At 39.8% G+C, this 14798-nt stretch overlaps 1 protein-coding gene across 1 annotated transcript; it reads right to left on the minus strand.

Annotated features, from left to right (window-relative positions):
- Positions 1-354: 354 nt before the first annotated feature.
- Positions 355-9028, minus strand: LOC105390114 (BUB3-interacting and GLEBS motif-containing protein ZNF207). The gene is made up of 9 exons (XM_038115147.2): positions 8789-9028; positions 8528-8654; positions 8184-8310; positions 7881-7948; positions 7520-7656; positions 5565-5651; positions 4491-4758; positions 3018-3237; positions 355-1016 (listed from the first exon to the last, which is right to left on the minus strand). Exons 1-9 carry the CDS (start codon positions 8827-8829, stop codon positions 925-927), a joined length of 1167 nt encoding a protein of 388 aa, XP_037971075.1. The 5' UTR covers positions 8830-9028; the 3' UTR covers positions 355-924.
- Between the last annotated feature and the right edge of the window lie 5770 nt (positions 9029-14798).

Raw genomic sequence — 14798 nt, forward strand, 5'->3', positions numbered from 1 at the left:
GGTACATCATAATCATCATCAGCTCACAGTAGTCCTCGGCTGGACACAGGCCTCTCCGAAGCCTTCCTCATAATCGCTACCGACAATCTTAGGTCGTGGCCCAAGGGCGGGAGGGCGTCCCACGCTATGGCTTGCTATCCGTGGCCGTGGTTACTGCTAATAATTATGCACCTCTACTTACCGAACCAGAAATTTTTATAGGCAGGCAGGATTCATAGGTAATAAAACAATTTTAGAAAATATCTCAATTCAATGAGGTTTCATATATGGAACTGTTATTTTGAATAAAGGTTATGGTGCTAATAAGATAATATGGAATAATTAAATATTAATAATAATTGAAACAACGAAAAATTAAGTCCAGCGCATTTATTGAGTAAAATAGTCAAAATTCTACAAGAGTAGGCAAACATCACAACTTGTTGGAAATGCTTTGAGAAGAGAAATTTCAAGGCAAATAACATTAAACATTTGTCGATAACTTTACACACATTTCATAATTACCAAAAAACTTATGATTGTATTACTAAAATGAAACTGTTGCCATATTAATAAAATGTAGTGAGAGCGTGAGATAGAGTGACCGCTAAGGGACAGGGGGCCTCAATCCAACAACAGTGTTGTGACCAGGTCGCCGGTGTGCAGAGCACAGGGAACTGAGGCCCAGCCCGCCGGGGCGACCGCTCACCTGTCCCCGCCCTCCATACACAGTACCCTAACGTAACTCTACAAGCCTAGTCTAGTCCACATACATCGGAGCCGCACGAGGCACGTCCGGTGCCCGTAAGCCTTACCTTGCGTCGCGTTAGTATCCCGTCACCGCTATTTAATAGCAAAGAGCGCGGATGCGACACACAACCGTTCAAGCGGACGTAAAGGTGAATGACAACGGTTAGAGGTCGGCAGTGGGGTACCTGGCGGCGGCTATCGGAAGCGCGGCTGCATCATGGGCAGCCCCGGCACGCCGCCCGGGAACATGGCGCCCATCGGCATCATCCCGCCCGGCAGCAGCATGCCTACAACACACAGACAGTCAGTGCGGGCCGGCGCGTCGCGCGTCGCGACAGGGGACTCCGAGGTCCAACAAGCGGCCCAGCCGTTGTGACTGATCCACAATCGCCTGTCACCCGCCCCGGGAGCACTCGGCACTCCAGTGTGGCGACATTATAGGTGCAGTATAAGCGAAGGAACACAGGTAGGTAGGATAAATATAATTCACATGAAAAATCACACGTCCAAAATACTCGGCGATAGTATATCGTATCCGTAATGTCATGCATGTATCCGGTGTGAGACTGTCTCGTAGATCCAACTCAGCCAACGACTAGTAACTGTTCGGTTCATGCACATTGTAAAGCGACAAACTACTGTACGTAAATATAATATTAGTGTACCCACCCATAAACCGACAAAAAGTCACATTTTATATGACACTACTAGAAAATCGAGACAGTAATATAAGAGAGCTACTACAATAAGCAAATCCATTAAGGAATGTGAATAAAATTACCGCTGATTTTCATTCCGATCCTCCGATAGTGCGGATGGCACATCAAAATCACATTTTACTCTTGACAGTGTTTCGATTCGATAATAGATCGGGCAGTGAGTCGATGGGGCCCAGTGTTAATGGGAGTTAGGGACAGATGATGAAGCTGTTACCATGAGCTCGGTTCGAGAGTGAGCGCGCCTCGGCGCGGCGCTACTAGTACATCTGCAGCTAGTTACAACAAGTGGGGCTCTAGTTGGGATGTCTGATCAACGAGTAGTAGTGAATGAGTGATAGTTACTAGTGGAAATAGTAAAATAAACATTTACCATTTTTTGGATCGTTCTGGATATAACAATGGACCTTTTTCCACTTGAATGGTGAAACTGTGATCTACTAAAAGTGTTAAATCGATTAATGCTAAGTCCGCAACTACGCTGCGATGCGTGTACCTTACACAATTAACTTACGGTGGAATGGAAACAACGATTCAAAGCAAAATGTTCACACGTTTTTAATCTAGTCTTAACAATGAATAATGTATAGTAGGTAAATGCAAAATAATACTGCGTTTCAAAAATACACTCCAGTCAACATTGTTTAGGTTTGCCAATATAAAAAAATATGAATACATTTAGTGTGGGCCACATAATTCGCCAAGTTATTACTTTCATAACAATAAAATATGTATGTTCAATCTTGGTTCTGGTTTATACTTTAATACAACGATTGTACGAAAAATCACAAGACATTTAAATTTATAAATCTCCCCCATAAATTCTTTATTATAGACCCTCACAAGAACAACACGGAATGTGCAAACCTGAGATTCAAATATAATCTTAGTAAATAAAGACATCCTCACTTAATCCTAACACCTAACATGAATGATATGAAACCATCGTCTGTTGCTGGCATAACCTCGAGTTATGCTCGCAAGTAGAAATACTGTGCAGCATCTGATGTACTTATTTGTTGCATTATTATGCACTACGCGACTGTCGTTTGATGTGCGAGAAAGTCTGTTGCTGTATAAAATTATAAACCAAAATTAAAAACTTATTTTATAAACTAAATAATTAATTAAGTAAGTAGGCAATTTATATGCTTCAACATACTTCAAAAGACACCAGTGTGAAATCTTACAGGCGAACTAACTGGTCTGCAGCAGTAATGTTCCCTGTAAATATGGTCAAATATGTATCGCAGAATACAATGAATGATATTGTCCAGCTGTTCACACTTTTGCATAAAGTGTTGAACAATTCGGAAACAGTAGGAACCTTGTCAAGTTAATTTTACTAACTGAGCTACTGCTTTCATTAACTTTACTTGTTATCCTGTATGTAGGTATTTATAAAAATCTTTACTTATTCAGGATCTTCTTTCACGTAGCAAACTTGTCACCCCCATCTCATTACCACGTATGTAAATAAATTAAATCAACTTAGGAAAAAATAAGAATGGCAACAGACGTCCCCGCACTCGAGCGCCTAACGGTACTGCGTATAAAACGGCTTGTACTGACCGGGCTGCAGCGGGCGCATCAGGTTGAAGTGCTGCATGTGCACCGGCATGACGCCCATGACGGGCGGCATGGACACCGGCACGCCGACCCTCATTGGCTGCGGGATCATCATCTGCTGCATGATTGGCCGGCGCATGGCCGCGGCCGCCTGCTGTTGGCGCGCCGCCGCGACTGCGGCCGACATGTGAGCTGCCACTTGCAGGTTGTGCTGGTGGACTTGCTGGAAGGAGAGTTGGGTAAAGTGTGTAGTGGGCTTTTATTGAGCATACGGGGTATTGGACACAGCATTACAGTTTATATATAAAAGTGGAATATTTTAGCACAATTTACGGATGATTGTAGCATTATTCAACCAATTATCTGCACTGTGTCTGTAATCTGCTGTGTTGTTTAATTAGAGGTTTCCACTTCTATGCTACTTTTTGCCATTTAATCAAGCCTCTTAATATCCCATATGGTTAGTAGTATTAATAGTGTGGTTTTACTTCATTTACATAATTATCTTAGATCAAGTACTTAGTATAAAGTGGTTGCTAAAGATAAATAAATATTTAGTTACAGCACAGCTATCACGTGTAATCTGCCTTGTGCCTAGATCAGATTATTTGTTTAGTTGAACGTGCCAAACATATTTTATAGCCTACTTGTCTGAAGTCTGTAATTTATCTATATTTTCATAGTCAATGTACACTTTGCCTACATTGTATTAGGTTTTTAAACATGCTGTTACTATGACCACAGATAAATGATGTGCTAAAACGATAACAATGTAGCTGACATCTTTACATCCGCATCAAGAAGCTATAGAACAATGCATTCTCAAGTATGCTAATAGTTACACGGAGGCCGAGTGAATGACTTGTCAACAATACATTCTGCAGCGAGCCACTAGACCTGAACCTGTCTGAAGATTTCATGTTAGGAAAATATCTATTGTTGCTGAATAAATAGTCTAGTTCGACTCTAATATACTTAGTTACAAAAACACGCAAGCAAAACTTTTCCATGTTACAAGTTCAGATACTGTAAGCAATGTATGTCAAAACGTGCATGATTTCAGATTACTGTACGAATTGGATATAAAGTTTCATAATAGCCTTATCGGTTATTGTAAAACTGGGTTATTGGGTTTTGCAATAAAACATGTGCAGAACGAGTCATTTTTGTCATGATTTCAGTTGACTTACAATTTACTTCAGTGTTGAGATAATACAATAATCACCTCTTTCGAATCGACACACATTTGGATGGAAATATTTGTAAGTATCATTAATAATATGGGTGTGTGGTAATTATAATTATGGTGATCTACATACTTTCTACATCCATCTCAACTCTGATCCCAATTATCGACTCGAGCGTTTCACGCACCTGGGAAGCCAGCCTCCATCTCGTATTATTCTACGCACCGATTGCATGGCAGTCTATCAAGCTAGAGTGACCCCTCTGTAAATCAATGACACATGAACTCACCTCAGCCTGGCTGGTGGCGGGCGACACGACGGGCGGCGCGGGCGAGGGCTGCGCGGGCGGCGGCGCGTCCTTCGGCTTGGCGCGGTACTTGGAGTGCCTCGCTCTAATCTCCTCTAGTGACACGTCCTCAGGAGGGTGCACGATCTTGGCCCCGGCTCCCGTGGCGGTGACCAGAGGGCAGGCGTTGGCGGCCGGCGGGCGCACGTCGCCGTTCTCGCGAGCTTCCGAACTGCTCGACGTGGTGGGGGGCGCGCTTATTGTGGCGTTGCTGGAAGGTGGAGACGGGGGGTTGAAGTGTGTTGATCCGGTAAGTTAGGTGAATAATGAAGAATAGGAAATTAGGGTTTTATTGGATGGATGAAGTAGATACTACACTGGTTTGAACTCGGGAGAGCTAACACAAATACATAAATATAATTCCATTTTCGTTGAGAAATATATCCTAATCGCAACCCATTCCATGCGTGGAGAATATAACATAAAACATGTAATATACATAGATTACATTACATAGCTATTAATGTTGATCATTTTAGTCAAACCAATATCTGAGACTCGGAGAAATAAATTTATTCAAATTTCACCAGCTAACGCATGTGTAACAGATTGCCGTGTGTGGTGACTGACGAAGTGTCTAGATATTCTTGCACAACTTCAATTCAACGTAACATTCTGTATTCTATATCCATTGCATGTTTCACGACACTTTACAGCGAAGCAATTTGAAATTAATTCTTCTATCTGATGACAATACTACCGAGATGGACAGTAGGATAAAAACTGATATTGAATGAATGTAGTTATTCCATTCTTCGAATGTTTTGTATCATTACATTCATCATGTACAGGGCTAAAGTAGGCACTCTAAGACAATTCAGAAGGGCTAGCACAGCACGTATTTAGGACGTGACAAAAATTTGCATCGCACAGTCTCAAGATAATTTTTGTTACGTCTTAATCCACTCCGTGCTAGCCCTTCTGTTAGACATAAATACGTTGAATCGGTACTCCTGTAAAGAGGAAAGTAGGCAGCCAGTATACTCAGCCAGGATAAAGGTGTAAATCAAACATTACCTGTAGGCGGGGAAGGTGGGCTTGCTGGGCGTGGCGGAGGGCGCGCTGGCCGCGGGGAACAGCGGCCGCATACCCTGCATCATCATTCTGCAACAAACAACATAGCATTGAACAACCAATGTAACATTATAACATTAGACACTTGAGTCATTGTGAAAATTGTAGGTGTGTAACAAAAACTGAACTAATTAAATAATGGTTGTGTAATATCAATATGTACAATTTGTAAAGTGCAAACCCTTGTTGGCCTTTTTGAAGTAGTCCACTTCAAAATTTCATAGCAGAACAAAGTAACAGATGTAAAACTTATATCACTCCTCTTTTTGGAAGTTAGATATGCAAGATTATCGTCACGTTCATGGGCCATGATGGCTAGAAGGGGCTCAGGTATGACCAGACTGTTAAAATACATCTTATATCATACTGCTGTTAGTAATTGATTTAAGTATAGATATCAGTGATTAACAACAAGTTAACAGCTGTGTATTAAAGATGAAGGTGCCTTTCATGACATAATATTATCCCAGAGGGCACACTTGTGTTTGTTACAAGTTAATAAGTTCAGAATGTATTTGTCACAATATCAAAACAGATTGAAATTAACATTGGGGACAAATAACAAGAAAAGGGCGGAAGACAAGATGTTACGTTATTAACTTGTGACTGAAACATCATTTCATTAATGCTAAGGAAATCTGCGTATTCAACATTTTTATTTATAAGGCGACAAAACTGTAGGCTTTTAATGGCCCTATGAATATTTACCAGGCGCACTATTCAGGGCAAGTCAGCGATTCCAAAGCGATTGTGAACACGAAGCATTGGAGTCTAGCGCGGCAAAGGTAATTAATACGAATTAGCAATAGAGTTGGAATCGTTACGATATCTAAAATAGTTCGCCAGAAGCTCAGCATCATCGAATTGGGAAAAAATATGAATCCATTGCATGTTTTAAGACGCTTTAGGGCGATAGAAATAAAAGCGGAGATTGAATGACGGTAAGGTTAGAAGGAAATTTATTTGTTTGCGTCTAGCATGCTCGTTGACTTCCGATTTCCCTAATGGAGACGACGTAGTTTATTTTGCCGCAATATCATTCAGACTAGTTTATATGCTGCGTCGACCAATGGCGCATAAGTTTTTAAATAAGTATTATAGATGGTTTTGCTTTGTAAATACAAACCAAGAATTCGAGCAGTTCATTACGTAATTAAACCCATGAGATGCAGGAAATTATTCGATGAGCTACTAAAGCAACTCTCATAATATGATATTAGGTTTAGCGGCATGGGCGGTGACGTCATCAAACTGCGGCAAATTTATACGTTGCGGAGGGTAGTACTTCAGAGACGTAAATTAACGGTTTACTTGGCAGAATTTAGAACTTATTTGGCACAGCTCTCTAGATCCTAGATTATTTGATATACTGTGCAAGTGCTAATGACATACTTGCAGATTTTATTCTATTTCAATATGAATTATAAATACTTGTTTACAAAACTCATTTAAAGTTGGCAAGAGGCCAATGGTTAATGTTGGAGGTTATAATTGTGGATATGGACCTAATTAATGCTCCTTATAGAAGTTACTGCCAAGTTAGTGGAAACTTCTGTTAAAAAAACTCATAAACTTAAATTATTATGATACCTAATTAACTAATTGAAGAAATGTGAATAGGTGTAAATATACTGTTAATCTGATAAAAATTATAGCTTAAGGTTATAACTATCGGTTAGTCAGAATATATTCATTTATTGTATCTGGTTTCTTGAATTTCTAAAAAACTTAAGCCACATTCTATTCTAAAGTTTATTTTTATTTATTTATTTTATTTTAGGAAAACTTACAGCACAATTTAAAGGTATAACAATAGAATGAGCAGTAAAAGGCCTGTTACAAGTTTCCACTGATACAAGTTACCATCATAGTTCATAGTTGTAAAAAAAAAGACATACCTGTGTCCCTGCATGAAAGGGGGTGCCATAGGACCCATCATATTCATCTGCATGTGTCCGGGGTACATGCCCGGAGGCACAGGCCCCATGGGCGTCGGCAGGATGCCCGGAGCCACCCCGGACGGACCCGCACCCAGCTACAAGGAAAACAAATGTTATATTGATGCAAGCAATTTTATATTAACCCTTTATGCCTAGAAAGGGCAATAAAAAACGGAGGTACTATTAAAACTCGTGTATCTTGAACCTCAAGGTAGACGCTAGCAATTTTGAGTTATAATTTTGTATTAAAAATGTTTCATGGAGGGAAGGGATTAGTTTAAGTTAACTGACTTGAAGACTGTTTAAGGGAAGCACTCACCAGTGCTGGCGTTGCCTTTTTCTTGGCTGCAGGTTCGTCGTCTTCACTATCTGAGCCCTTACCGCCACCTGTAAAATGAACTTGTTAATGCAAACCATCTATAAATGGCAAAATACATACCTACCTTGTTCTGGATCACTTATTGAGCTAACATTTACAAATCTCTAAAGCTATGATACAGTGTTCAGACAAAAATGCAACTAGTCGTAATTTGTACATTAGAAAACAATATTTGAATACATACTGTGTATAGTGTACACTCAATGATCATGTCAGTCGCAGGAAAATTATGATTTTTTATACCTGTCTTTTGCTTCTCATGCTCCTTTATATCTTCTGGTGGTATACCTTCCATTCCATAAATTTCAATTTCAATATTTGACCTATTTGGCAATGAATTTGGTACTTTGTCTATCGCTTCCTTGTGAACCTGTAAATAGAAACGACTTTAGCAGTCTCAAACTTAAGGAGAGCAAGTTGAACGGAACAGGATTGATATTTACGTAGTACTATTATGGGAGCAGAATTCGTCGTGTGAATCGCGCCAAAATATCTCAAGCTTATATCGAGAGTTAAAAAAGATCGCGCATTGCGCGTAGGCGACGGCGGCGGCGGCGGCGCGCTGCCAAGTCGCGGCTCCGACGTACCTGCATGCAGTGTATCGACAGTCCGGGCCCCGTGTACAGCTTCTTGTGACAGATGTGGCATTTGAAATGTTTCGCCTTCTGATGCTGAATGAGAATCTTCTCATCGTCAAACTCCCGGTTGCAGTACCTGTGTCAATCTGCTAAGGAAACTTTGCTGGCATAGGATATCGATAAATAAACAAAAGATTTACAGCTGACCTAATTCCGAAGGTCAATTTAAATATTTTTTTAGACTATTTCGTTGTATTGTTAAAAGGATACCAGCACCAAGGTTTCGATGCCTTCTTCTTCTTTCTCCCCATCTTAGATAGTTAGTTGCTTAAATAGAAAACTTATTAGTAGGATTAAATTATTACTTTAGAACTCAGTTATTAGTAATTATCACAGTCAAATGAATGATGTTAGATTTCTGTAAAACACCACAAATAAAACACGCAATTCAATTCACTAAATATAAAATGGCGTCCATTCACTACGCTCGTCCGCCCGATTTAGTGTTACCATATGACTTCGTTAAAGGCTACCACGTCTATAATGTATTTCGTTATAAATAAAAATCGTGACTAAACAATGGCAGCTATTTCTATTTAGTAATATATATTTTTTTATTATCAATGTCAATATTTAAAATGGTTTGTTATAGTATAATTATCTTTTCTTTTGTAACTTATATGGAAAACGTACCACATTATGGTATAAATATGAGTCGTGTTATAGCAACATTTATTAAAAGTATAAGTCAGTGAAGGTTAAAACCGGTTTTTATCGATAAAATTACGGTAATTTCGAGGCCGATTATTATTATTCTGAAGATAATATAAAAATAAAAAAGTCCACGACGACGGCAGCGAGCGGCGCGGCGGCAGGCACTAGTATCTTGCTAGTATCATCTAGGTATTTTTCGTATTTTTATTTATCTCTTGATCAAATACTGCTGCTGTTCACGACGACAGCGGTGAGGGTGGCGGAGTTATTGTATGAAAACGGCGCTCATCCCCGCACCACCTGTTTCTTCTGCTGGCGTCGTGGACGCGACCTTATAATCAGTCAATGCTTAGAATAATAACAGCATCCCGCTTATTTGATAAAAGTTTATGAACTTTGTATGAGGGTCGCCCGAAAATCGGTCGCTAGAAAACGGTTGACGGACTGGGCGGGCGAACGGTACAAGAACGGTATGGTAAACATATTATGAAAGGCTGATTATACCTAACAAAATCATAAAACATTCATTTTGATTTCCGGGAGCTGTGACGCAGTCGGTGTTTATAATGCTAGAGTGATCCTCCTGTAACCTAGAAAATACTTACGGACGGACATAATATGTATATAGAAAGCGACACTCAATGAACAGCATGGGGAGTGCGAGTTTTTAGTTTTTATTCAGTTCGAATAGTGGCGAGTAAACGCGAATTTATATGACGCGGGAGAGTCGCCACCTAGCAGTATACGCGCTGAACTTGCTCCGCGCCAAATTTAAATCGATTTTCACTGCTTGACAGTTCACCGGTTAAGAAAAACCTACACTTGGCCATCCATAACTCGAACGGTGTAAGAACCCTCATTTCCCATGCAGATAACGAATCTAATAAGTAATCTTTTGATGCGTCCGTAGTCGAGCTGGCATCAGTAATCGTAAAGCTGCGTACAGACCGGCCCAACAAAGGCCCAACGAACACCCAACGATGGATATTTATCATAGATAATACCTACAGGGCAGATTGCAGCAACGAAGATCAACTAAACCCGTTCGTTGGCGTTCATTTGGCCAGTCTGTACGCAGCTTGAATCGTAACGATCATGGAACGGCCATTGGATCGGTGACCGATTTCAAGTGATTCTGTTCTGGACGCTTCCGTGCTTCGGACGGCACGTTAAGCCTCGTCAGAGGCCTTCGGGCAGCTTGAAAACATCTGACAGTCGGGTTGCCCACTTACCCGACAACTTCAGTGCATTGTACTCATACAAAAAACGGCGATACGGCTCGTGACCTATCACGTGGGTACAAATAAATGTACAGCGAAAAGCGGGTGACTCTTGCGAGTCACCTCTGACTACCCCTTCGGGGATTACAGTCGTGAGCATATTTATTATGTATAACGAATCTATACCTGAATAGCTAGGACTCCCATAGCGAGGACTAACAGGCATAATCATCATGTCCACACCCACCGTATCCGGCGACAGCGACTCCTAGGTATATGTTCAATACGGGTATTTGTTCTGGTGGTGGGGCGACACCCTATCCTCCAGTTCCTCCACCCGCTGGAGGGTTACTCTATCGATGAAAAACGAACAAACGAGAGCTGTGGCTCGCGCAGCAGCTTATACAGGGTGTTAACTTAATTGCGTTGGAGCGGGAAATGGTAGATACAGCTGATGATACTGAACACGATAAGACATTAAAAAACGTATTTTATTTGCTTTAAGCTGACCAACATAAAACAGTTTTATTTAGTTCATTTTAAAATTTCATAGTCATCCTATTCATGTTTAGGTACGTTTGACAGAATGACCATGAACTTGAAAGCCAAGGTCAAGGCCAAAAAAATCAAAGCCAAGGTCAATAAAAAAGTATGCGTGCATCAGCACCACACTTGGAGCCACATCGTCAAGGTACCTACCGAGATTTTGGGTACTCAAAGTACCCAATCCATTGTACACATTTCATTTTACTCCATAAGTATCACTTTATTGATACACAATAATTATCCTTTATGAATACAGAACAGTTTCATTTTATGCTTCATAACATAGGTCACACGTATTCACAGCACAGCACAACATAAAACGAGATGAGGAACAAGGCTTGGTAATCAAAACATAGAATTGTAGGTACCTTTTCCCTTTTAGGTAATAATTGTAAAAAATGATTGTTAACAAGTAAACAACAATGACTGACTGACAGACTAGATCCACAGAGAAGGTAATGACTATCATAAATACTCGATGGTTATGATACGCGAGATTGTTATTATTCTACTGGTATTCAAAGTGAGGCCATACTTATTATGAGGATTTCCGTACTATTCGTCATCAAAGACGTCTCAATCGCAAGTACACAACACAAATCGAGATGAGCGAGTGTAAGTAAACCAATTCGTCGTTGAAGTAGACCTGTTATCATCCTGTTATGCATTGTGGTCTTTTATCTTTAGCTGCGTACAGACCGGCCAAACGAACGCCAACGAACGGGTTTTGTTGACCTTCGTTGCTCAATCTGTCCCTGTATTATGTATGATAAATGTCCATCGGTGGGCGTTCGTTGGGCCGGTCTGTACGCATCTTTAGGTAATAAAAGAAAAATAAAACGTGGTGAGTATCAAGGGTGAATACTAAACGCTTACCTTATTCTGAGTAAAAAGGTTTAATTATTGTTCTGAGCTCCTAGAAAGTCATAAATTATATTCTGTACGATCTATGAAACTTTATGCACATCAGCTGTTTAATTGTTGATTAGTATGTCATTAATCACCATGAATAATTTCAATTTTATTTAATAATTGTTATTACCTACTGTGTAATTAATTACAATCATAGTTATATCAAATAAATTATGAAAAGTGAAGTTGATAACAAAGTTAGAGTGTGTGTTCTTTTGCAATCGAATGTCTCATTGGTTATGTGTTTGTGTAGGGTGACCATGTTTTTGATTAAGGTAAAACTTTCCACTTTACTTTAGACTTTAAACATAAATATTCGAGATTCTGATGTTTTTTTTCTTAGAAACGTGCTTGGTTAGACTAATACTAACCCCCATTTCCCGCTCAAACGCATTCTAGTTAACACCCTGTAGAGTGACCCCCCTGGACCACAGACGCTGTAGCCGGTAGTGACTGAGAAGAAGGCCGGGGACAGATTGTTGTGCATCTCCTCCGGCGAGGCCTATGTCCAGATGTGGACGATAATTTGCTTAGTACCTACGTTGAAGATATAAAAAAGTGCGGGTAAAAGTACCGAGTATAAAGCTAACTGTGCACACGCTGTAAGCTACTAATTATGAACATAAATAAAACCTTGATCTTCAGAATTAGTAGGCTTGACTTATTTGCGTAAGTAAACAGGCATACCTACACATGATAGCTGCAAGTAGATAGCCAATTAGTTTCATTAAAAAAATATGTACATTCTTATTTACCTAGAGGCTTATCTTGTTATCAACATCAAGAGTTATCCATAAAACACTCCGACTATTTGTAAAGGCATTAGGAGATTTTCTCAAGATCACTTTTATCAGACATACAACTTTCACGTTAGAATATTACTATATTCATATTGCCCATGCGTGGACTGTAGTGATGGGAATACCACGTAGGTATGTAGAGCAAATCTGTATTAACTAAGTACCACAAAAAACTTTAAACATTGTTTAACTGGTATAGCCCTTTATGTTTATTATTAGCATAATTCAAGAGTACCTACCTTAATTTTACTGTCTGACAGATTATTCCTGATAGACTCATGTCTATAGATTTTAGGATACCATACCAATGAGTACTCCACCCACAACAGTCTGCACAGCTAGCTCTCTCTACATCTGCAACTCGTGGAAGTTAGCCGGCAACATAATTTCGCTACGGACGTGATAGGTAATCGTTGAGGTAGATGCGTTCGTGGGTGGAGAACACAAAAAGGCCATAAGGTACCTTTGTGGGTCTCCCTCCGTATCGTTGCACCGACGTACTTAGATTGTATATTTCTTGGGAACATACGGATAACCGGTGTCATTTTAAGATATAAATTATTAAATTATAAATTATTATAAATATATCCTTAGAAGACTCTGCGAATGAGGAGCACACTGAATGGACCAGCATATCCGGCCCGACGACGGACTATCCCTTAATTACTTATACCTCTACTGGCGGTTCCCGCGAGCTTCGCTTAGCCTTAAAAAGTTTTCCCGCGGGAATTCCGCGATAAAAAGTAACCTATCTGTTTATCCAGGGTGTCAGCTAACTCAATACCAAATTTAATTACGGTCGGTTTGGCCGTTATGACGTGAAGAAATAACAAACACACAACTAACACACTCACACAAAATTTCACCTTTATAATATTAGTAGGATTGGTCCGCCGCATAGAGTCTACTCTGCATCAGGAGTGCTGTGGAAGAGAGTGCCGTGACGTCACAGTACCCAGGGAGAGACTTATTTACCTGTGTCCCAGCAGGTAATTTAGTAGCTATTTTTCATGGCGTTATAATTATTCAGTGTGGTAAGATTAGACGGGCCCTGGAGAGAATAGTTAGCTAAAGGAAACAACGCTTTATTTTATGAGCTGGTATAATTTTAGGAGCATCTTGCTCCTTGCACTTTTCAGTTCTATAAAGAATAGTGAAAAAAATACTTAACCCATCACTAACGGGGAGACCCATGCGTCGTGGGCGTGAGTAAATTCTGCCCTGTGATTGGTAGAAATTGAAACGCGTATATAACTAACATCGTGTCATATTTTTACTTAAACTCAGCTACAATGTTCTCTAGACGATAGGATTACTTTTATCAATTTGTTTTCAAGTGTCTTCAACTCCAACTGTTCGTATCGTTTGGATAGATTACAATGATATATGTGGTGGACAAGTCTCTATTTGAGGGGTATTAAGAAATATTTTGCGCTAAATATGCTATAACTCACATTCTTATTAGGTACTTATAGTCAAGTTAGTCACATATGACATCATCAAATAAAACAGGACACGACATCTCCACCCAACCATTATACCCGTAGTTCCTCGGACGATTTTCACTTACAATTTGTTTTCCCGATGGGTAGGTATAGGTATACATACGAGTATATAGAGACACTAGCGATTGAGAAGTTATCAGTGAACTTCTAGTAGAAGGTAGGACTGGAACTGATAAATTTAACTCTGTTATGGTTGTAATGTAACCCCCTTATTCATAGAGAAGTTACAAAACGTTTTAACTAATAAACTGTTTTGTCCCTCTCCAACAAAGAACAATTTGTTCTTTGACAGAGAGGGACAAAACAGTTTATTAGTTAAAACGTATTGTAACTTTTCTATGAATAAGGGGGTTAGTGTCTTCTTCGCGTGTTTTGAAACTATACAAGGCCAGAACGCAGAGGGTGGGACTGCTCGCGTATATTTTCAAATTAAAATGGTGCCATGATTTACTTGAAAGTATACAAGGCCATTACGCACTAATCGCGTATATTTTCAAGTAAGTTGGGCTAAAATTATGGCTTGAAAATATACTGCAGCAGTTACCACTGCGTACTAATCGTGTATATTTTCAAGTGCCAAGCG

Source organism: Plutella xylostella, chromosome 8 (genome assembly GCF_932276165.1).
Source record: "Plutella xylostella chromosome 8, ilPluXylo3.1, whole genome shotgun sequence".
In the NCBI taxonomy this organism is placed as follows: Eukaryota; Metazoa; Arthropoda; class Insecta; order Lepidoptera; family Plutellidae; genus Plutella; species Plutella xylostella.